The sequence below is a fragment of the Mus caroli genome, unplaced genomic scaffold, assembly GCF_978045245.1.
Source record: "Mus caroli unplaced genomic scaffold, Mus_caroli_1 scaffold_5, whole genome shotgun sequence".
NCBI classification, from domain to species: Eukaryota; Metazoa; Chordata; class Mammalia; order Rodentia; family Muridae; genus Mus; species Mus caroli.
In genome coordinates this window covers 56,492,363-56,517,265 of record NW_028227260.1, presented here as the reverse complement: position 1 = coordinate 56,517,265, position 24,903 = coordinate 56,492,363, and the positions used below count along the sequence as shown (strand labels likewise).

General features: G+C 39.0%; 1 protein-coding gene across 1 annotated transcript; it reads right to left on the bottom strand.

Moving 5' to 3' along the window:
- Window positions 1-6,141: 6,141 nt before the first annotated feature.
- Satl1 (spermidine/spermine N1-acetyl transferase like 1) lies at window positions 6,142-24,754 on the bottom strand. Its single transcript, XM_021153315.2, has 6 exons — window positions 22,620-24,754; window positions 17,489-17,540; window positions 8,475-8,555; window positions 7,975-8,076; window positions 7,062-7,102; window positions 6,142-6,312 (listed from the first exon to the last, which is right to left on the bottom strand). The coding sequence occupies exons 1-6, from the start codon at window positions 24,429-24,431 to the stop codon at window positions 6,142-6,144; spliced, it is 2,259 nt and encodes a 752-aa protein (XP_021008974.1). The 5' UTR covers window positions 24,432-24,754.
- Between the last annotated feature and the right edge of the window lie 149 nt (window positions 24,755-24,903).

Here is a 24,903-nt window from a genome sequence, read left to right as displayed (position 1 = left end):
CAATGCAAAAGTACTCAATAAAATTCTAACAAACCGAATCCAAGAACACATCAAAACAATCATCCATCATGATCAAGTAGGCTTCATCCCAGGGATGCAAAGATGGTTCAATATACGGAAATACATCAGCATAATCCACTATACAAGCAAACTCAAAGATAAAAAAAAAAATCACATGATCATCTCATTAGATGCTGAGAAAGCATTTGACAAAATTCAATACACCTTCATGGTAAAAGTCTTGGAAAGATCAGGAATTCAAGGCCCATACCTAAACATGGTAAAAGCAGTAATACATGTTAAAGCAATTTTCCTTATCCAGTGTCAGCATATCTAGTATAGTTAGTAACAGTGTCTCAGAAATAGGTAAAAGACAGGAATTTGTAAAGTTAAACAAGACAATGAAACTGCTTCTCCAAGTTTACATCTAATGAAATGTCATTACATAACATACCAAGAAATTTTGTGTGCAGAACCACTAAAAATGGGGTTGAGAGATGGTCTAGTGGATCAAAGGCTTGTCATGAATGCATGAAGAACTGAATCTAAATGTCCAGAAACCAAGTAATACCCACTGTAGCAGTGAACCTCTGTAATCTCAATGCTCCCATCTTACAGGAAGATGGGATGTGGAGATAGTAGGACCCACAGGAATTTGTGGGGTAGCTAGCCTGGTGTATGCAGTAGTGAAGACAAGAAATGTGTCTCAAACAAGTGTTGATCACTAAACATACTTGTAGCATGAATGTGCACACACTGACCTATTACTATACAAACAGATATACAGTACACTCATACACATCACATACACAAATGTTTTAAGTATTAAAACAGACAGTGTCATGTACAAGATCAAGTCAGTCAAAATTCCAGCATAGGTAGGGAAATGCCTCTCATCCATGTTCAAGTTCTAACTACTCTTCAAGGATCTATGGTCCATTGATTGTTTGGTGCTGTCATAAGGAGATTCATTCTCTCTTGGGCACGTGGCCTGTGGTACCCATGGCCCACTGGATTGCCTATACCCATATAAGAAATTAAGACTCATGTAAGAATTAAGTAGACTCTTAGCCATTCTGACTGGTGTGAAGTGGAATCTCAGGGTTGTTTTGATTTGCATTTCCCTGATGATTAAGGATGTTGAACATTTTTTCAGGTGCTTCTCAGCCATTCAGTATTCCTCAGTTGAGAATTCTTTGTTTAGCTTTGTACCCCATTTTTAATGGGGTTATTTGGATTTCTGGAGTCCAGCTTCTTGAGCTCTTTGTATATATTGGATATTAGTCCCCTATCATATTTAGGATTGGTAAAAATCCTTTCCCAATCTGTTGGTGGCCTTTTTTGTCTTATTGATAGTACCTTTTGTCTTCTGCAATTTTATGAGGTCCCATTTGTCGATTCTTGATCTTACAGCACAAGCCATTGCTGTTCTGTTCAGGAATTTTCCCCCTGTGCCTATATCTTTGAGGCTTTCCCCCACTTTTTCCTCTATAAATTTCAGTGTCTCTGGTTTTGTTCCTCAGAAAATTGGACATAGTACTATGGGATAATCCAGCAATTCCTCTCCTGGACATATACCCAGAAGATGTTCCAACTGCTAATATGGACACATGCTCCACTATGTTCATACCAGTCTTATTTAAATAGACAGAAGCTGAAGAGAACCCAGATGTCCCTCAACAGAGGAATGGATACAGAAAATGTGGTACATTTACACAATGGAGTACTACTCAGCTATTAAAAACAATTAATTTATAAAATTATTAGGCAAATGGATGGAGCTGGAGGATATCATCCTGAGTGAGGTAACCCAACCACAAAAGAACTCACTTGATATGCACTCACTGATAAGTGGATATTAGCCCAGAAACTTAGAATACCCAAGGTACAATTTGCAAAACAGAAGAAAATCATTCCTCCTTAGAATAGGGAACAAAACACCTATGGAAGGAGTTACAGAGACAGAGTTTGGAGCTGAGACGAAAGGATGGACCATCTAGAGACTGCCATATCTGGGGATCCATCCCATAATCAGCCTCCAAACGCTGACACCATTGCATACACTAGCAAGATTTTGCTGAAAGGACCCTGATATAGCTGTCTCTTGTGAGACTATGCAGGGGCCTGGCAAATACAGAAGTGGATACTCACAGTCAGCTATTGGATGGATCAGAGGGCCCCCAATGGAGGAGCTAGAAAAAGTACCCAAGGAGCTAATGGGGTCTGCAACCCTATAGGTGGAACAACAATATGAACTAACCAGTAGCCCCCCAGAGCTTGTGTCTCTAGCTGCATATGAATCAGAAGATGGCCTAGTTGGCCATCATTGGGAAGAGAGGCCCCTTGGTCTTACAAACTTTATATGCCCCAGTATAGGGGAATTCCAGGGACAAGAAGTGGGAGTGGGTGGGTAGGGGAGCAGGGCTGGGGGAGGGTATAGGGGCCTTTGAGATAGCATTTGAAATGTAAATGAAGAAAATATCTAATAAAAATTGAAAAAAAGTATTAAGTGGACTCAGTGTTAAATACAAAATAAGAAAGAATAACGTGGCATGAAGTTAGGAGAGAGATTGAGTAGGGAGCACAGAAGAAGAGTTGGAGGAAGTGGGAGATGGATGAAGATGGTCAGAATACATTATAGAGATATGTGGAACACTGCCAACAGCAATAGACATGTTAAACGTGGATGGGAAAAAGCCAGTGGTTACACCCCAACTGAAAGAACTACAGGAAACTAAGGAATGCTGGAGCTAGAGAAATAATCTTTCCCAGGGAAGACCACACCAACTGGTTATCCAACACCAAGTGGTCAGTCCTGACACCATACATACCAGTAACATACAGAGACCCAACAGGTTGTGCTTATGTATTTAGGATGTGTATATAATAATGAAAGAGGCCATAAATTTTAAATAGAGCAAGGAGTGGTATATTGGAGAATTTTGAGGGAAGAAAGAAAGAGGGAACTGATATATTACAATTTCAATATACAAATTAAAAACATAAATTCTAAAAGGATAATATAGTTTTAATTATTTAAAACAATACTGAAATTGTAATGACATAAGTTCTTCTCCCCTTTCCTGCCTACAAATCTTCCCATTCCCCTCCTTGCTCTCTTTCAAAGTAATGGCCTCTTTTTAAATTAATTGTTAAGTAGTCTGTGTATGTGTGTGTATATGTGTATGTGTCCATGTCTGTGACTGTTTTTAAATACATAAATATAACTTGCTCGGTCTATATATCATTTTTAAACCCTAGATTTCATAAGAGCCAAAAGATTTTTATCATCAATTAGTAAGAATTCCTTTAAAGCATTGATATTAACATGGTAGTATTGTTTACTTTAAGAAGTAAGGTAGTTTGAAGCCAAATATTGAAAAACTATGATTTGTGAAATACTAAGTCATTTATAGTATCACATGCAAAATTCGTGCCAGAACTTAATGATGAAAACTACCTTACAGATGTAGCATCTTCAGGTATTAAATTTCTGTTTTAAGTGAGGCAAATATGCAATTTCAAGATAAAAATTCTAATAGTGTTCCAAATGACACTGAAATTATGCCATGATGGCATGTTGGCAAAACCTAGGCCCTTGAGCTCCAAAAATCATGTAGCCATGCTTTTTCTACTTGATACAAAATTTGAAAACAGGTTTCAAGATTTCCAAAAAATAATTTTTCTTGTACATTTGCAACTCCATTTTCAGTCAACATAATTGTTACCTGACAGCTTTCAAAAGGAAACCATGGAGCTGAGATTTGATAGTGAACTAAAGGGGAAAAGGTCATGTCTCTTTAGCAGATGTGTAGGCCTTGTTCTCAGACTCCATGGACCTTCTCTTCAACATACCACCATCCATGCTGATACTTTTTGGTTCCACCTACATTTGTCAACTATTTGTCAACTGCTTTGGTTCCACCTACATATGTCAACTAAGAGTGAAGCATTTTAAAAGTAGCATCAAAGTCAAGGTACCTTATGAGCATCTGAGAACTCATGGAGAATTGGAGCTACTTTGATGCATTATGTTTTCAGATACAATGTCAAATACCCAACTAGTTTTATGCTGTCATTTTGAATTTACTATATAATTAAAGGTTTAATTTTTAAATATAAAAAAAGGTAACAATTCCCTGTCTAGCTTCCTCTCATTTAACCTTTCTTAAACTTGGAACGCCCTGGTGTCTATTCCTACTTGAATTCTTAGCTAATTAAACTCTGTTCAGCAATGCTTGAAACTCACTGATGCCTTTGTTTTCTGTGACTCCCACATTCCCTTCCCTTCTTTGTGATCCTTTCTCATTTTCTGTATGCTTTCATTCTTATTACAGCAGCTTCTGGCTTGAGTAACCATTCTATGTTATTCATATTATAGCTTTGATCTTTTTCCAGTGTTTTAGGCAAACCTACACTTCTAATGATTATTTATATTGAGTCAACATTTCAAAGGTATCTCGATGGAATTGTGTCTAAAATTCAATATCTACTGCCCTCATTTCCTGTGTTTCAAATCTATTGTTCTCCCTTCACTAATCCCATCATCCTATGATATCTTCATCCTCACTTTCCTGAGATTAAAATGACTTCCTGTCTAATCTGCACACCATCAATCTTCCTCTCTATTACTTCATGTGTTTTGTTTGCATGTGAACCAGGTAAGTAGCTTCAGCAAATAAGAATATATTTAAAACCAGATCAGGTGGCATAGGGTTAATACAATGTTTCTCTGGTGACTTCAAGACCTTGACTTCCTGCACTGATCACAAGATGATCATTGTACCTCCAGGGAGCATGCAATGCATTCCAAGTAGGAACACGTAGGGACACGTGCGTGTATAATATGCAACGGATGTGCCCTAAGTCCTTTTCATTGGAAGAGTAATTGCTTTCTTAGAGTCCCCTCAGAAGATTTCTATTTATTGCTAAACCAGAACCTATAGAGACACAATCTTCACTTAAACATAGCAGGTGTCTTAATGGAAACTTCAGTAGCTTACCATTAACTACAGAATCAAATCAAAACTTCTATCTTATATTCTAATGTTTCTTCTCATGCACCTTCATTCAAATGTATATATATGGCATCCCACTTGCTTAATGAGCATGTTTGCTCTTCATGGCCTGTGCTGATTTCCTTCAGTATGCCTCTTTGTCTTGTTTCACTCCACATTCTTGTATCCTACTCAACCTTCGAATATCACTTGAGCATCACCTTTTCCAATTCTCCAAAGTGAGATTGATTAATTTATTATATCTGCCTGTCCTTAGTGTCTATATATATTATAACCCTCACAATTTCTTTTAATAATTATTTTCTCACAGATAAATATCCCTGCTGGGTATAGCTGGTGTATATATATATATATATATATATATATATATATAGAGAGAGAGAGAGAGAGAGAGAGCTCACCTTCTTATGATGGTTCTAGATGGTTATATAATTCCAAAATAATTGTACTTCTAAAAGAGTGATAGTACCAGAAAGGGTGGACACAAATACAAGTATTACTACTTGAATGTGGTATCTTCAACCAAAGTGCTCTAGATGTTCAGGGATGGAATGTTCTTAGAGTACAATAGTGAAGAGGCAATGGGACTGAACACTCTAGATAAGCAATTACTAGTTTTTCACAACTTAGCCTTACTGTAGGAAATGAGTTTTAAACCTCATACCTACCTCTTTCTATTTAAACATAGCCATCCTTCATCATATACAAAATATAAATCCTTAAGAAAATGACATTTGAGCATTGTGCTTATCTTAATTTCAGCTATATGAAAATGTGAAAATATCACCATTATACATTTGATGACATACAGTTACTAAAACCTCCAAGCCCAGTGTAAGTGCGTTTTGAAGGATATAATCATGGAGATTTTTAGAACTTTTACTAGCCATTAGTGTTTAGTTTGCATTGCATTGATGGTATCTTGAAAACTCTGTTTGAAAGTAAAATATCTACAAGAATATTGCGTTCATTTGCTTTATTTTACAACATTTGATGCCAAAGTGATGTTTCTCAGGTGACATTCAAACATTGAGGCCTATGTTGGGATAAGTTGTTACTGGGTTTTTTTTGTTGTTGTTGTTGTTTTTGTTTTTGTTTTTTTTTAATTTTTTTGTTTTTGTTTTCATTCTTCCTCTGCAAGTTCCAGGAGATCATCCAAGTTAAATCTAAACAAATGCCAGCCTTCCTCACAGGAGAGGTCTAAAGCCCCTAGGCGAGTGTAGTACTCAACAGAATCCTGATTCCAAATGATGACAAGAAACTGCATGCCACAGCATTCAGTGTTGATGGCTATCTGTTTTAAAACAAACAAGTAGACATTGCCCTTATTTTGACAGTATAATCATTCACATTTTACTGAAGGTCTATTATATAAATACTATATATGTATAACAATTTTGGAATAGGTATTTTGCGACAAAAAGGAATCTTTTATTGCAAGTCACACTGTGGGTTTATTTTATGAGTAAAATCCCCTTATCCTTGATGATAAAAGCATACATACATAGTGTGCTTATACATTATATAGGAATAAAATTTAATTAACTATAACATATAATCTGAGCTTTCAGCTTGAAAATCCACTTTACTAAATATTGGAAGTACATGTTAGGAAAATGTTTTGTGTATGTGAATGCACACATTGATGTGGATTTGGCCATATGTCTGCCTGTAGTGGTGGTCAGAGGGCAACTTTGAATGTTATACCTCAGGTGCTATCCACTTTTTGTTTGAGAAAAAGTCTTTCACTGGCCTGAAATTTCACCACATAGATTAGGGTAGCAGCCAGTGACCACAAGAAGTCTGTACCTCTCACCTGACATTGCTGGCATAAAAGTGTGTGCTACCACTCCTGGCTTTTTTGTGGGGTCTGGGGATTAAATTTAACTCCTGATGTTTGCAAGGCAAGCACTTTACCAACAGAACCAGTCTTGGTATATTTAATTAATAAGATTAATTACCTAATCTATGTCCTCATTAAAAAAAAATCTTGATGAAGTAAAGGATAATATATAGACTATCAGTACTAACTATAACACATACCTGACTTAGCTTCTTCAGCATGTCAGCCCCAATACCTATACCTATAAAATAGATATGTCAAAGAAAGTCTGTAAGTTGAGAATTTTCACTTAACTATTTATTTTGATTTTAAAGCAATATAAGATCAAACTCTGTTTATGGTTGTCATATATTCTAAATAGCATGTGTTCAAACTCACTCATGAATGCTTTACATTGTCTTTTATCTAACTGGAGCCTGGGAACAATGCTAATATAAAAGAAATTCATTTTATGGTAAAAAGCCATCCTGAATAAAAGTGTCACTGTATTCTTTCTTTTTCTTACCATCTTTTATTGGATGGCTTGGAATGTGAACTCATTGAGATCCACCTGCCTCTGCATCACAAGTACTGGAACTAAACATGTGTGTCACCATGCTGGCCTTCACTGTTTCCTTACAACAGGGCATATTTCTTATCTATGTCTACTAAAAACAGACCTAAAATATAAAATTATTTTACAGATAAAAATATTAGTTGGGATGGAGAGATAACTCAGCGGTTTAGAGCACTGAATGCTCTTTCAGAGGTCCTGAGTTCAATTCCCAGCAACCACATGGTGACTCACAACCATCTGTAATGGGGTCTGATGCCATCTGGTGTGTGTGATGACAACAGTGTACTCATATACATAAAATAAATAAATTTATCTTAAAAATATTAGTTGGAACTGCATAGCTTGCTTGAGAGTGTTGATGAATACTGTTGAAATATTTTCTAACTTACGGTTGAATCTTCACTGCACTAGGATCCTGATCAAGCTCAAGAAATGGAAATGAGTTATCTAAATGAGTTAAAACTGATAACTCTAGTAAAGGCTTATTTGTAGCCCTTCCATTAGAATGTAACTTAGAAAATTTTACATGTTTGCAAGTAATATGATTGTAGTTTTACCTTGATAGTCTTCAGTGATATAAAAATCCTCTAGGTGAAGCAGTTTGCCAATCCGTGGGTCATACGTGAAGTAGTACATGGCAAATCCAATGGTTTTGACTCCTGGGAAGAGAGAAGAGAGTGGCGATAGAGGCTGGTGCTTTCAGTCATAAGAAGGCATATGTTTCCAAATAGAATACAAAAGGATATGTTTGTTTGCTGCTTTAACAACTAAGGCACTAAGTGTCAGCATCAGCACATAAATATATAATACAGAAAGTTCACTTTTCTTATAATAGAACCTTTAAAAGAAAGTGTATATTTTGATACATGTTCTCATAATTTTTATACTTTTATTATCAGAGTGACATAGTAGTGTTATTTAAAAGTACTCTAGGTTTGTACATTGTAGTCCTCTGCTTAATACTATTTGCACGATGTGTATTTGTTAACTGTTAACTCTGTTTTCAGATACAGAAAATGTGTTACAGACTAAATTAGAGACAAAAGATTTACTTTACCTGATTCTGTCTGTTCACTGGGTGCTTCAGCAACCAGGCAGTAGAAAAGTGGATTGTCCCCAAAACCATCCCTGAATAAATCTGAAATATCAATTCACGTACAATACGTCAAAGTTTATAAGTGAGCAAAGACGGCAAAATAGGAAGGAGCAGGAGCACTTCCTTCCACGTGCACAGCGGCTATGCTAGGAGCAACTGTCTGATGTGAGGATTTAACATTTACAACTTTTAGGAGATTCTGGCTATATCTGCGGTTACTTTTGGCTACATGTACACATAAGTGTGATGTCACATACATGCATGCCTACCTCCCTTTGAGTTTTCTACAAGATTTTTGTAAGAATGACAGCTTGTATTTCTGGAGTAGTTTGTTGAAGCCTGGGTGATCAATAATTATCTTGTCCTTAATGTTACTAGGTTTTATGTTCTAACAAGACTTCAATTCAGATTGTTATTCCGACTCCTACCAACTGAAGTGACATCTAGGAAATTAAATGGATCTAGCCCTGTTTGTACTTGTATGGGATCTGTCTCTGTCTCTGTCTCTGTCTCTGTCTCTCTCTGTGTCTGTCTCTCTTCTTCCCTGCCTGTTGTGGACAGCCCTGGGGCTAATTATATTTGATGTTAATTCCATTCTCCTGTGAGTGGCTTTGAACTAGGAAGAGTCAGCCCTCAGGTGATTTCCTGTAAACCTGATTCCCACCTTAATTTGTAAAATAAAGGAGAGCTGATGATTGGGCAGATAAAAGAGAAGGTGGAGTGGAAGGTGGGGAGAGAAGAAGCAGAAAATGGAAGAGGGAGAGGTCACCAAGAAGGAGGAGGAAGAAGAAAAGCAGAGCAGAAGCACATGGCCTGGAGAAACCGCAAGTTCTAAGGGGTCTCGTTGATATGGAAGATGGTAGAGTAGCAGGAGAGCTGCCCAGTCTTGGCACACAGCATGGATTCATGTTAATTGAGTTATGTTTTCATTGCTGGGGCATATTTGGGAGGAGATTTACCACAACACCTTCCTCCCTCTCTCCCTCTCTCCCTCCCTCCTTCTCTCTCTCTCTCCTCCCCACCCCCACTTTGTGTTTCTATGGGAATATATACACATGCACATACACTCTACCCCTAATTTGTGTTTCTATGGGAATACATATCATAGACATTTCCTCTTGCTCAGTGACACAGATATAGGCCAGACTAGACCAGATTAAAAGTAGACAAAGGCAGGTTTATTAGGGGACAGCTCTGGGGTGGGTTTACTTATCTCATAGGTGGAGGTAAGTAAAATCATACAATGGGGCTTTAAAGCAAGGAGGTTTTATAGAGCTTAGGCAAGGAGTGATGATGACATGCCAGCTAAGAGCTGGAATTGCATCCATACATGGTCAAAAACTGAGCCCCTGGATGGGCATTCTTTGTGGGTTCCTGGAAACAGAGACAAGGAGTGATGCCATATTAGTTCAGAGTTTTCTCCAAATGGACAGTTTTCTCTGTACTGGTAGGGTAGGGGGAAAGAGGGCAGACAGGGCTTCCCAGCTTGCTTAGAGTATGAGCAGGGGTTCCAGCTTAACAACACACATACTCTATGCACACTTTGTGTTTCTATTGCAATACACATAAGTGTAATGATAATAAGCACTAAGTGCTTAAATAAAATAATTAAAGTGCAAAAGGAGGCATTAGTAGAGGAAATAAAGGAGAAAGAAGGCCATACAAAAATGTGAGCAGTGCTGTCTCTTTTCCACTGGATGGTTTTAGCTTCTTTGTCAAAGATCAAGTGACCATATATGTGTGGGTTCACTTCTGGGTCTTCAATTCTATTCCATTGATTTACCTGACTGTCTCTGTACCAATACCACACATTTTTTTTTTTATCACAATTGCTCTGTAGTACAGCTTGCAGTTAGGGATGGTGATTCCATCAGAAGTTGAGAGAAAGGGCCATCCACCCATCTCAAAATTGTTAACCCAGAAATGTTCCTGTCCAAAGGAAAGACAGGGATAAAACATGGAACAGAAACTGAAGGAAGGGCCATCCAGAGATTGTCCCACTTAGGGATCCATCCCATCTGCAGACACCAAACCCAGACACTATTGTTGATGCCAAGAAGAACTTGCTGACCGGAACCTGGTGTGGCTGTTCACTGAGAGTTTCTACCAGCACCTGACCAATACAGATGCAGATACAGCTAACAGTTGGACTGAGCCCAGGGACCCCAATGGAAGAGCTAGGTGAAGGACTGAAGGAGCTGAAGGGGATTACAACCCCCATAGTAAGAACAACATCAACTAACTGGACTACCCAGAGCTCCCAGAAAGTAGACCACCAACCAAGGAGTATACATAGAGGGATACTCTATGGCTCCAGATACAAATGTAGCAGAGAGCTGCCTTATCTGACATCGATGAGATGGGAGGCCCTTGGTCCTGTGGAGGCTTGATGCCCCAGTGGTGGAAGACGCTGAAGGGGTGAGGCAGGAGTAGTTGAGTGGGTGGAGGAGCACCCTCATAGAGGGAAAGCTGAAAGGGAAGAGGGAGGATAAGATGGGGGGTTGTGTAAGGATAACCGGGAAGGGGAATGTCATTTGAAGTGTAAATGAATAAGTTGATAAAAAAAAGTCAGAAGTGACTCTTGAGAAATTAAATATAAAGATTGCTCAGTTCAAATACAATGACGATCATAATGGATACTTTTTTACATTTTTACCTCTCTTTGTGTGTGTGTGTGTGTGTGTGTGTGTGTGTGTGTGTGTGTGTGTGTGTGTGTTAGGGGTGGTGGTAGGCAGAGGACAACCTCTAAGACTAAGTTATTTCCTTCTACCATGCTAGGTCTTAGGGATCAACCTCAAGTTATCAGATCTTTACTCACAAAGCCATATTCTTGACCCCTAGTACAAGAGAGAGAGACAGAGACAGAGAAAGATTCAACAATGTATTTTCTGCAAGAAATGATGGGAAAAGATGGCATGTAGGTAAAACAATCAGGGTAGATATATTATTATAAGATTACAGATTACTGGAGAAGAAAATGACATTGTGTGATTATAAAAATATCTAGTCACTAAGAAGATAGAGCATATATATATATATATATATATGCATGTGTGTATATGTATATATATATATATACATATATATATATATAGAGAGAGAGAGAGATCTATAAACATATATATAAAACAAAATTTACAATTCTGATATCCAAGAGACAAGCATTGATATAACTGAAGGGAGAAGTACATAGTATCATAATAGTATAAGACTTAAATATTCTACTTTTAGTAATGTATAAAGAAACAAGATATAAATCAATGTCATGGATAACTGGATATTAGAGACCAACTGGACTTGTGTCTAGTTACTTTTCTATTGCTTTATTAAAAACACCATTACTAAACAGCTTATAAAGGAAAGCATTTAAATTTAGCTTAAAGTTTCAGAGGGTTGGAGTCAATGACAAAACAAAAGGCATGGTGGCAGGGACAGCTGAGCACTCACATCAACATAAGCCAGGAGACAGAGACTACATCCTGGGAATGGCATGAGTCTTTTGAAACCTCAAATCTTGCCCCTTGTGGCACAGTTCTGCCAAGGGGGGCCATACCTCCCAATCCTTCCCAAAGAGTTCTACCAACTGGGGACCACATATTTAAACATGCCTATGGAGACCATTCACATTCAAACCACCATGCAAATGTACAAGACAATGTGCATGAAGACAAACTTTTTCCCAAGTGTCTAGGATAGAACATATATAAGTCTTTAGATCAAGTCTTTATAAAAGTTAAAAGACTAAAATAATGCACAGTATGTTTTCCAGTCACAAAGTCATGAAACTGGAAATTAATAGGTAAAAATATACACATTCAGGAATATGTGAAAATTAATGCTTATATTTCAACAAACAATGAGTGAAGAAAGAAATCAAAGGGCATGGAATGTGACTCAATTATGGAGCTCTTTCCTGACATGCAAGAGACCCTAGGTTCTGTTCCTAGCATGACAGTTAATGAATATACACAAATAAATATTGCTGCAGTTAATTTAAAAATAGTCAAGATGCAATTTTGTTGAAACTATTGATGTGGTATAATATGCCTGCAGGAAGAAGATATAAATCATAAAAAAGACATGCTAAAATAATTAGAAATAATTGACAATGAAAACATCACAAACAAAAGCTTATTGAATGCAGTGATAGTAGTGCTCACAGAAATTAATAGTTGCAAATTCCTATATAGTAGGAAGAAAATATGTCAGAAAAGAAGTTAATATATGCCTTAAAGGGATATAAAACAAAGTAAGCCCTGATGTCTCCTATGGAAGACAATAAAGTTTAGCAGATATAAATATGATGAGATAAATACAGAAAACTTAAGGACCCCCAAAGCTGATTATTTGAACAAGTCAGCAGAACTGATGGCTAGATTGAAGAAGAACAAGAAAGAGTACAAATATTAAGATCAGAAATGAAAATGGGACTTTTACTATATGAAAGTCAGAATATATCCATGCTGTAAGTGATATTGACCTAGTAGTCGGTTATGTTTGTTCTATTACATACCATTATTTTTCTATGTCTAATTTTCATTAAATTTTCTTATAAGTCCACCTAAGGAAATACATAGTGCATTTGTAATGTTTGGTACTATCTACATGTTAGGCATCCATGGTCCTTGGAACTTATCACCTTGGATGAAGGGGTGATATTATCTATTCAAAACCATAAAGTGTCATTAAAATAAATGTCAGTAGACTTAAGCTAGTTCAAGGACTGTTATGTTATGAGTAGTAAGATTTAACATTGTTATGATGTTGATATTTACATAATTTATTTACATATTCAGTGCAGTCCATTAAAAGTACAGTCTTAGTTATTGTTCTATTGCTGTGAAGAGACATCATGGGCAAAGGTAACTCTTATAAAAGAAAACATTTAATTGCAGATTTACAGATTCAGAGGACTGGTCCATTATTGTCATGGCAGGAAGCATGGCAACATTCAGGCAGGTATGGGGCTGAGAGCTTACATATTAATCCATAGGCAGGCAGAGAGAGAGAGAGAGAGAGAGAGAGAGAGAGAGAGAGAGAGAGAGAGAGAGAGAGAGAGAGAGAGAGAGAGATTGGACCTCGCATGGGCTTTTTAAACCTCAAAGACTACCTACCCCACAGTGACACACTTCCTCCAATAAGTCCACAAGGCCTAATCCTTCTCAAACAGGTCCACCAAAAGGTGACAAAGCATTCAAGCATATGATCATGTGGAGACCATTCTGACTCCAACTACCAGTTTCCACTCTCTGGTCCTTGTAGGCTTGTAGCCATATTATAATTCAAAATGCATTTAATCTAACTTCAAAAGTCCCCATTGTCTTTCAGTTAAGTCTGTTTAACAGTACAAAGTCTGTCTTGAGACTCCAAGCAATTCCTTAACAGTGACCCACTGTAAAATCAAAATCAAAAGTCAGATCACATACTTTGAACATATAATGGCACAGGACATACACTAGCATTTGAAGAGGGAGAAAAGGGAAAAAATGAGGACCTGCTGGACCAAAGCAAGACTGAAAAGTAGCAGGGCAAACTTCAAATTCTGCATTTCAATGATGACTGATGTCAAAGCACTGTTCAGATCTCCAGCTCCTTTCAGTTTTGTTGACTGCAGTATCTTTTCCTCTTTTAGACTGGTTCTACATTCTGTCTCCAGCTCTCCTTGGTAGGTATCTTATGACTCTGGGATTTCCAACATCTTGGGGTCTTCAGCAAATTTCAGGCTTCACTTTTATAGCCTCATACAATGAACTCTCCAGGCCTCCATACAGGACAATCCCCTGCCCTGACCCTCTACCCCACCACATGCCTGGCCTCTCAGTAGTTTTTCTTAGTCACATAGGGAAATCCCATAATCTTCTTCCATATTCTTTGTGAGGTTTTTTTTTTTTTTTTTTTTTTTTTTTTTTCTGAGACAGAGTCTCCTATGTAACCCTGGTTGCCTGGAACTCACTATGTAAACCAGGCTGGCCTTGAACTCAGAGAGATCTACATGTACCTGCCTCCCAAATGCTGGAATTAAAGGCATGTGCCACCACGGCCAATCTTGACTCTAAATTAAGAACCACGTGGGCAAAGCTTCTAATTTCTGCTTACTATGCTGGAACCTGCCCCCCCCTCATTCAATTACATCTGCCTGAGTTTTCTGCAATTGATAGATTCTTTTATTGCCTAAACTTCAGTTTTTTCTTTTATTTCTATGCAAAAGTTAGAAGCTTAGCTTGTGGGGATACTATTCCCTTTATTCCATTTCAGATCACACCTTTCTTTAAATTTCACATCTCTTTGAGCATACAACATGCTCCAACATTATATTTTTCTGGTGAGCTTTTTCTCTTCAAACTGCACATTTTGTATTTCTCTTTGCCCCACTTGACTTTTTTCATTGCAGGTCTATGTGGGACAGTGGGCTGCGCACATAGTCTGGTCTCCAGTCGAGCAAAGATCTAGAACCCCAGGGGACTCAATGGGTGGTGATTTCCATCTACATGGGACAGAAGGTGTTTGATCATGTCTCCTGGACCCCTGGCTCCTGTCAAAATTACCGCCCCCACAGCCTCCGCAGGAGAGGTGTGTGACTATAAGTCACACAGACAATGTCCCAAGCTCCTGACAGTTTGGCTAGACTCCACCCCCACAGTTACCTGACTATAGCCAGGTATGCTCCTCCCCACAGTTACCTGATAGCCCATCCCACTATAAAAGGAGCTGCTTGGCAACTCCTTGCTCTCTTTAAGCTCTCACCTTTCTTACTCTCTAGCCCTCCTTTTCTCTCTCTCCCTTCCTCCCTCTCTCCACATGGCCATGGCCAGCCTCTCTCCCTCTTTCTACCTTCTCTCCTTTCACCTGCCTTTCTACAATAAAGCTCTAAAACCGTAGAATGTCTCTGCTCATCAAGGCCCACTGTGCTTGAAAGATGGGAAAGGCTTTCCCCTAATGAGGTGTGTCTAACCTCCTGCAGGAAGGCCTTCCTGCACTCAAGCCACCACTGACTGGACCAAGGACTCTCACCCGTGTGGGAACCACCCAGTATCCCCCTCTCCCCCTGCCCTCTTCTCCATCCTTGGGGCTGACCGATCTGCCCCCAGAGCCCCCATTTGTTCTCAGCTCTTCTGCGTTATCCAGTGTGAGATGCCTGAGACCGAGAACCTGTTACCTAGGACTGCCCCTTGTCCACCACTCGCTGAGCTGGGGTCCGTGGCTTCCCACAGGCAGACACCCACCTGGGGCCAGGTGGAAAGCATGTGGCAGTCCTTCCGTGTCCGCCAACCCAGGGCACTGGAATTCTGGTGGGACGCAAGTTTTCTCCCATTCCCTTTATTCCCCCAAGCTCACTGCCCCACAGGTCTACATAAAAGTGATCACCAATAACCCTGTGGCACAGCCAATATTAGGCTGTTTTGAAATCTCCTTCAAGGCCATTCATTAGTCCAAAACTCCTCAATTTAGCCTTAGACAGATTCTTAGGACAAAAGCAAAAAGCACCCATATTCTTTGTCAAAATAGACCAAGAAAAGTTTCTAGGCCACTTCCTAATATTCTTTCCCTCTTCATGAAACCTCTTAATCTTGGCTTACATAGTCTAAATCACCCTCTGCAGCACACTTTTCCTACTGTAATAGCCTATTTGGCTCCTGTCTTAGTCATTGTTGCATTGGTGTGAAAAGACACAATGACCAACTCTTACAAAAGAAAATATTTAATTGAGGCTTATTTACAGTTTCAGAGGTTTAGTCCATTATCATCATGGTAGGGAGCATGCATGGTTCATGGCATGGATGGCGTTGGAGCAGTAACTGAGAGATACATCATGATCCTCATTCAGAGAGAGAGAGAGAGAGAGAGACAGACAGACAGACAGACAGACAGACACCGTGTGTGTGTGTGTGTGTGTGTGTGTGTGTGTGTGTGTGTGACTGGGCCTGACATGGGTTTTTGAAACCTCAAAGCCTACCACCAGTGACATACTTCCTTTAATAGGACCACATCTCCTAATTCTTCCTCAGTAGGCCACAAACTAGGGGTCATTCTCATTCAAACTAGCACACCCACCATCCTTTTTTCTTAAATTCATACAGATTCCAAAGAACTCCAAGTATCCCAAACAACTTTAAAAGAAAAAAAAGTCAGAGGATACTCATTGCTTAATTTTGACATTCACTATAATGTTACAGTAGTTAAAACTGTATGATGAAGAGGACTGATATATAGACAAACCAAACATAAACAGAACTGTAAAATAAATACTCACAAAGCTATATGGCTAACTGATTTATTATCAGGGTACCAAAGCCATTAAGACAGACTTCCCTATCTTCACCATCTTTTAGCCTTATTACTGAGTAAAATTCTAATTCATAATAATTCTCTACATTCTCCATTAATATTTTTGGCTACCAAATGTAGAAAACTAACTTTTTCAAAGCTCTTGCTTTGCATGTAAGGAACAAGACATTGCATGTAAGGAACACTTCAGACATGCCGAACAGCTTTTTCTCTGTTTTGAAATGCATTTGCAGTCTATTGCATCTGTAAAGGCATGCACTGTTTCATATTAAAAAGATAAAAAATTAAAAATATTAGACAGGCTGGGTGTGGTGGTGCACGCCTTTAATCCTAGCACTTGGGAGGCAGAGGCAGGCAGATTTCTGAGTTCGAGGCCAGCCTGGTCTACAAAGTTAGTGCCAGGACAGCCAGGGCTACACAGAGAAATCCTGTCTCAAAAAACAAAACAAAACAAAACAAAACAAAACAAAACAAAACAAAACAAAACAAAACAAAACAAAACAAAAACAAAAACAAAAAAAATATTGAAACACTGAAAAGGTGATGGAATTTGTCTTGTATATGCCCATATTAATAATAGGAACACTTTTTGTAACAAGGACAGCTGCTTCTGCAGTCTAGGTATTCGTCCTATGTGCATGTAACCACACTGTTTTTACCTGCAGGAAGATTACCACAAAGCATCTTACCCTGTTCTGTTAATGACACTTTTTCTTGCATGCCTTCATAGGAAGCCAGTTCCTGTCAAAGTAGAAAAAAAGTTTCAGCTGATGATTAGATAAATATAATCATTAAATTATTTATTGAATATAACACAGGAATGCTAGGTTGTGCTAAAAAGAAGTCAGATTTGATTTCCATTATATAGAAATTTGAAGTCTGAAACAACAATGTAAAACAATATAGCTAGATAAATAGTTGGTAGCTAGATGATAGATAAGCATATTATAGGGAGATGATAGATTATAGATTTGGTATCTCAATCACATGAATGTTAACTTTCTGGATTAGTAGGTCTGAATTCAGCAGGAACCTGGAAAGTAAAAATAAAAAATTGTTTCTGGGCAGTCACAGCATTTATTTATTATGACTTTACAGAAAATTTTTGTGAAATGTGTTTCCTTGCAATTTGCTAGTATAACTTTAAATGGCTTTAAAATTGTAGCCTTGCAGTCTGAGCTGGTGCCATAAGCAGACCTTGGGCACAAGCTCTGCACTCTATCCCACAACACCCAGAAGAAGCTTGACTCCCAGTTGCTCTAACACGGCCAGGAACAAGGAGGCCACAACATCTGCCCCAACACCAAGAGTAACTGGGATCCCAAAGATGCAAGGACTCAGGAACCACTGCCCAACCAGTTACACCGGCTCCTTCCAGTCTGAGCCGGGGCCCTGAGCAGACCTTGGGCACTATCATCACACCAAGTCCCACAATACCCAGAGGAAGCTCAAATCCCAGGTGTTCAAATATGCCCAGGATCATAGGATCACAGGATCTCAGGATCTTGGTCACACCAGGATTTCAGGATCCTAGAGGTAGCTGGACTCCCAGGTGCTCTTACACCCAGGATCTCAGGATCACAGGATCATTAGAGACAGCTCGACTCTGAGGAGTTCTGACACAGACAAGATAATAGGAGGGACAGGCTCCAGTCAGAGATAGAGAGTGCAGGTAGCACTAGAGATAACCAAATGGCAAGAGGCAAGTGCAAGAACACAAGCCACAGAAACAAAGGTTACTTGGCATCATCAGAACCCAGTTCTCCCACCATAGCAAGTCGTGGATACCCCATCACCTCAGGAAAGCAAGATTTGAATCTAAAGTCACTTTTCATGATGATGATAGAGGATATTAAGAAGGACATAAATAACTCCCTTAAAGAAATACAGGAGAACACATGTAAACAGGTAGAAGACCTTAAAGAGGAAACACAAACATCCCTTAAAGAATTATAGGAAAACACAATCAAACAGGTGAAGGAAATGAACAAAACCATCCAGGATCCAGAAATGGAAGAAGAAACAATAAATAAATCACAAAGGGAGACGACCCTGGAGTTATAAAACCTAGGAAAGAAATCAGGTGAAATAGATGCAAGCATCACCAACAGAATACAAGAGATAGAAGGGAGAATCTTAGGTGCAGAAGACACCATAGAAAACATTGACAAAACAGAAAAAAGAAAATGAAAAATGAAAAAAGCTCCTAACCCAAAACATCCAGGAGATCTAGGATACAATGAGAAGACCAAACCTAAGGAGAGTAGGTATAGAAGAGAGAGAAGATTCCCAACTTAAAGTGCCAGTTCAACAAAATTATAGAGAGTCAGGAAACTGAACAGAGGGAGCCACCAGAAAGTCCCAGATTCCAGAAAAGCAAGAGCCTCCAAGGACCCAATGGGGATGATATTAGCTGAAATATCCAACAAAGGGGAGGGAGAACCTGTAGAGATCATATCCAGAAGTTATAGTCCCCTGGTTGCTGGATGGGGCCATCCACCCATCTCAAAAATTTTAACCCAAAATTGCTCCTGTCTAAAGGAACTACAGGGACAAAGAATGCAGCAGATACTGAAGGAAAGGTGATCCAGAAACGGCCCCACCTGGGGATCCATCCCATATGCAGTCACCAAACTATTGTGACATTATTGTGGATGCCAAGAAGTTCTTGGTGGCAGGAGCCTGATATAGCTGTCTCCTGAGAGGCTCTGCCAGTGCCTGACAAATACAGAGGTGAATGCACACAGCCATCCACTGTACTGAGCACAGGGTCCCCAATGAAGGAGCTAGAGAAAGGACCCTAGGAGCTGAAGGTATTTGCAGCCCCATAGGAGGAACAACAATATGAACTAACCAGTACCCCCAGAGCTCCCAGGGACTAAACCACCAACTAAAGGGTACACATGGAGGACCCATGGCTCCATCCATATATGTAGCAGAGGATGGCCTTTTCTGGCATCAATGGGAGGAAAGGCCCTTGGTCCTATGAACACTTGATGACCCAGTGTAGGGGAATGTCAGGGCAGTGAGGTGGGAGTGAATGGGTGGGTGGGTGGGTAGGTGAGGGAACACCCACATAGAAGCAGGGGGAGGGGGAGGAGGAGGAGGTATGGGATATTGGGGGGGGGTGGGATCTGGAAAAAGGATAACATTTGAAGTATAAAGAAAATATCCAATAATTTTTTTGAATCTCACATTAATAGAAATTGTGACAAAATTATATTTCCCCACATTGTAGCATAATAATCCAACAGAATATTTCTTACTCCTAAAATAAAAACTTACTGATGTATATAACCAAAATAAATTTAAATTCTTCAAAATAAATCAACATGTTGGCTCATTTCATGCCAATTTAACACAGATTAGAGTTATTTGAGAGGACAGAACCTCAACTGAGACAATGCATTCATTAGATCAGGCGGTAGGCATGCCTCTCCAGCATTTTCTTAATGACTAACTGATTGGGTAGGGAGTTGGTGGGCAGTGACCATTGTGGTGGTACCACCACTGGGTGGCCTGCCCTACCTTTTATAAGAAAGTAGGCTGAGCAGGCCAGGAGGAGCAATCAGCACCCCTTCATGGCCTCTGCATGCTTTCAGTTCCTGTCCTATTTGAGTTTCTGGCCTGACTTCCTTCAATGGACTATTAGGGTATGCAAACCAAATAAACCCTTTCCTCCCCAAGTTGCTTTTGGTCATGATATTTCATCACAGCAATAGTAGCCATAACTAAGACAAAATAACTGCTCATTAAAAAATCCACACATAAGCATGTCTTCATTATTAACATCCTAGTCAGTCCATGCTATATTATTTTCATATCAGTTAGCACTCATTTATAAAGATGTGTTCTTCATATGGTATTGGTCAATTGGATTTAAGCAGGAAAAGCAACATTTCATGAATAACCATACTTTTGCAACATATTCAACTATGTGGTAACTATATTATATGTCTCATCACTATATGTATTAGAGTTCTAATCAATGTATACTACCCATAAATCCATGTTAATAATTTTCACTAGTATTTTGGATATTTTGACATTTTAAATCTAATGATTGCCATTTATTATCTCCAAAGGAGACTAATTTTTGAAAAATTTAACATAATATTTACAAATTCATTTGTTAGATAAAAAAGTTTCTAACTGGTTGCTAATCTTATACAGTAGTTGACTTCAAGCAAACCCATGTACAGAACATATAAATTTAAACTCTGCTATAAGGTTTGTTTTAAAAATTAAATATTAACACCAGGTATTGGGATATACACCTTTAGTCTTAGCACTTGAGAGGCAGCAGCAGGTGGATTTCTATGAGTTCAAGATCAGCCTTGTCTACATAGTGAGTTCTAGGACAACTACGTCTACAAAGAGATACCCTGTCTGAAACAAACAAACAAACAAACAAACAAACAAATAAATAAACATTACATTTTAAAACCAATCTTTAGTATTTCTGAACTTGACAAAATTTTATTTAACTTCCCAAAACCACAGAATTTTGCCCAGGATTGAAGATTCTGATCCAGTCTAAATTTGGACTAAGATTTCGTTATTTGAAATATGCAAGCTTAAGTAATATTTTCTTTCTTTTGAAATTACTTAGATTCAGAATGTCAAATTATGGTATATATTGACAGGTTTTTATGGTACAGAGACAATATTTGTTTTGCTATAGAAATTCAAGAAAGAATTTATGTTTATTTCTTGAGAGGAGAAAAATTTAGAGGTCTCTTATGCAATACAATGGTCATATATATATATATATACACATATATTTATGTTTTTACATATGTAAAAACACACTGTATTGTGATTAAGGAATTATGGAGTAAACTTATAATAGTCGCACAGAATTAACAAGTCATTTACATCTTAACTGTTTGCTTAAGTCCAGAACAGAGCAAAGTTGCAGTGAGTATACTAGTAATTTTCAAATTACATTTAAATACTCTGGTTGTAGCATTTTATTCTGCAGAATTATTTTTGAGAAACTAACCGTTTTGCTTCACCTACTTTAATACTAGTATATTATGGATTTATAATGTAAACATATGTGTACAAACTTTGAAAGATCATACATTTCTCATGAGGGAGCTGTCATTCAGTCTGGTATGTATCTGCAAAACATTTTAATAGTGAAAACATAACAATTTTTAAGATCAGGTATAGTAAAAGGTTTATACTCTGCTACAATGATGTTGATGTACAGCTACACAACGCCTCTTAGTGAAGTCTTTTAGCTAAGGAATTTTGATGGCAAGCTAATAAATTAATTTTCAAAGAGTATTTTTATAGACTTGTAAATAATCGTGTGTTGGGAAGATGAACATAAAACACAAAGAGAACCACTACATACACATCTGTGTATCACACGAATGACTGCCATCAATGCATCAAAAATTCATCATGGTAACTATAGTTATTGCATTGTCACCTTTACTGCACTGGTATGATTTCTAGGAAAAGTATTAAAATAAACATGTGCATAAGAAAGTGTTCACTCAGTTCCTTAGGCTCATGGAATGTATGTGTTAACAGACTTCTAGATAAGCTTTGCCAACTGAGCTATCTCCCTTGTAGACATTTCATATTTTCTTTAAACAATTTATATTCTGCATATAAACACTACAACCATTGAAAATGATGATTAAAGGGGTTTAGTGCATTTGACATTATGTATATGCATCATAATGAACAGAGCTGCCATTATTATTATTATTGTTGTTGTTGTTATTCAAACTTAGACTATGCATGCCTTTTGTTCTTTCAGCTCTTCCCTAACTTCCAAGTAATAAGGAGATACAGGCTTACTTTAATCAATCTCAGGATATCTGGGCAATCTTCAGGCTCAGCAGGTCTTATGAAGAAAGAACAAGTATCTTTTTTTCCCATGGGCGATTGTGTAATTCTTTGTTGACTTTCATTTAAATCACTCATGCTTGATTTACCTGGCTCTAATTGACTTGGACCTGGTTGGCTTATGTCTAGATGATCTGAGTCTGACTGGCTAGTGTCTGGTGGACTACCTTTAATCTCTGGTTTTCCTGGACTTGGCTCCGATTTATCTGATTCTGTCTTTCCTCCTTGGCTTGATTGGGCGCCATCAGGTTGGTTTGTATCTAATTGGTTTGTGCCTAACAGAGTGGATCCTGGTTGCCTTGACATTGCTTCCCAATAATTGTCTGATTGTTCCATGTTTAGATTGATAGGGCAGGGATGAAATTTTTCTAATTGTCTTGTGTCAGAGAAACTTGGGGTTGGCTGCCATGTGTATAATTGTCTAACACCAGGCATGCTGGGATTTTGTTGCCATGTATCAAATTGTCTTGTGGCTAATTGGCTGGGGCTTGGTTGTCTCATATCTGAGTGGCTTGGACTCCATGGCCCTGAGTCTGAATATTTCATGCCAGGTTGGACTGGTTGCCATGAATCTAATTGTCCCACAACCAGAGTGTTGGGGCCTGGTGTCCATTGGCCTGATTGTGTATTGCTTGTGTAGTTGGGACGCCATTGCCATGGATCCATCTGTTGCATGCCTGGTTGGCTGGTGCCTGATTGCCATACATCCATATCGTTCATATCTGGTTCACTGCTACCTGATTGCGGCGTGTGCAACTCTTTTGTGCTTGATTGGCTGGCGCTTGATTGACACATGCCATACCTTTGGCCGAAGCCTGTTTGACATGTGTTCAACTGCTCTATACCTGATTGGTTGAGGCCCACATGCCATGAACCTGACAATGTTTTTGCTAGTGGGCTAGGACCTGTTTGCCATGTGACTGCATGTCTCACACTTTGTTGGCTAGGGCCCTGTTGCCCTGAGCTTGATGGTGTCTTGCCTTGTTGACTAGGGACTAGTTGCCAGGTATCAGATTCCTTTGTACCAAGTTCAATGGGACCTGCTTGTCTCAAGTCGAATTGTCTGGTGGATGAGTCACTTAGTTGTGGTTGCCATAAATTTAATTGGTTGCTGCCTGGGTGGTCTGGGTCCCACTTCCACGCATCTATTTGTCTCACACTTGGAGGGCTTGATTCCCATTGCCATGGTTCTGTTTCTTTCATTCCTGGAAAGTTTGGGTCCTGTTTCCATGTATCTGGTTGTTTCTGTTCTGCACAGCTTGGGTCTTCTTGCACTGTATCTGATTGCCCTGTTCCCTGATTACTTTGGGTTATTTTCCACATGTCTGGTGGTTCCTTGCCTGAATACTCTGGGTCCCATGGCCATGGGTTTATTGGTTTCATATCGGAAGTGGGTGGGCCTGGCTGCCACATGCCTGCTTGGCTCATGCCTGCTTGGTTCATGCCTGCTTGATTTGCACTTGGTTGTTTCATACCCAGTTGGCTCATGTCTGTTTTGTAGATGCCTGGTTGTTTCGTGCTTGACCACGGTTGTTTCATATTTGGTTGGCTCTGGCCTGCTTGATTTATATCTGATTGGCTTGAGTCTGATATTGTCACCCCTGGTTCGTTCATTGGTGGTTGGTTCATGCTTGGCTGGTTCATGTATGGTTGACTTGTCCCTGGTTGTTGCATGTTGTGTGGGCTCAGGCCTGGTGGACTCATAGCTGGTTGGCTTACACCTGGTTGTGTCATACCTGATTGATAAGTGCCTGGTTGATCCATGACTGACTGACTGGCAGGTGGGTTGGTAAACAGCTGACTGGCTTGTAAAAGTCTTGATAGAACAGGATATTTTGACTACAGCGCTGTGATGAAAAGTTGTCAGCTGTTTCCAGTTTGTCTTAACTCAGACTTGGAGATAGTCCTCTCTCATGGTGGGAATGGGAAACAAAGATGACTACCTCAAGAAGGTGATTAAATCCTCTAATTCACTGGTGGTGTCTTCACCAGATACCACAGCTACAAGCTTGGCTGGATTTCAGCCGCCATCTGGTCTTTCCCTGCTAACAGGGCAGAAGAGGAAGAACAAAATGATCCTGGGAGTGTTACCACCTTACCCCTCCCCCAACACACAGAGCTGCATCATAATGCTGAAGTCACAATGCCAGATTCTCTTTGCCTATGTGTGAGGTAGGGGCAGGGCAGTGGCTGCTTGACTAAAGATTCATTGCTCTTTTTGAAAAGCAAATGGCTG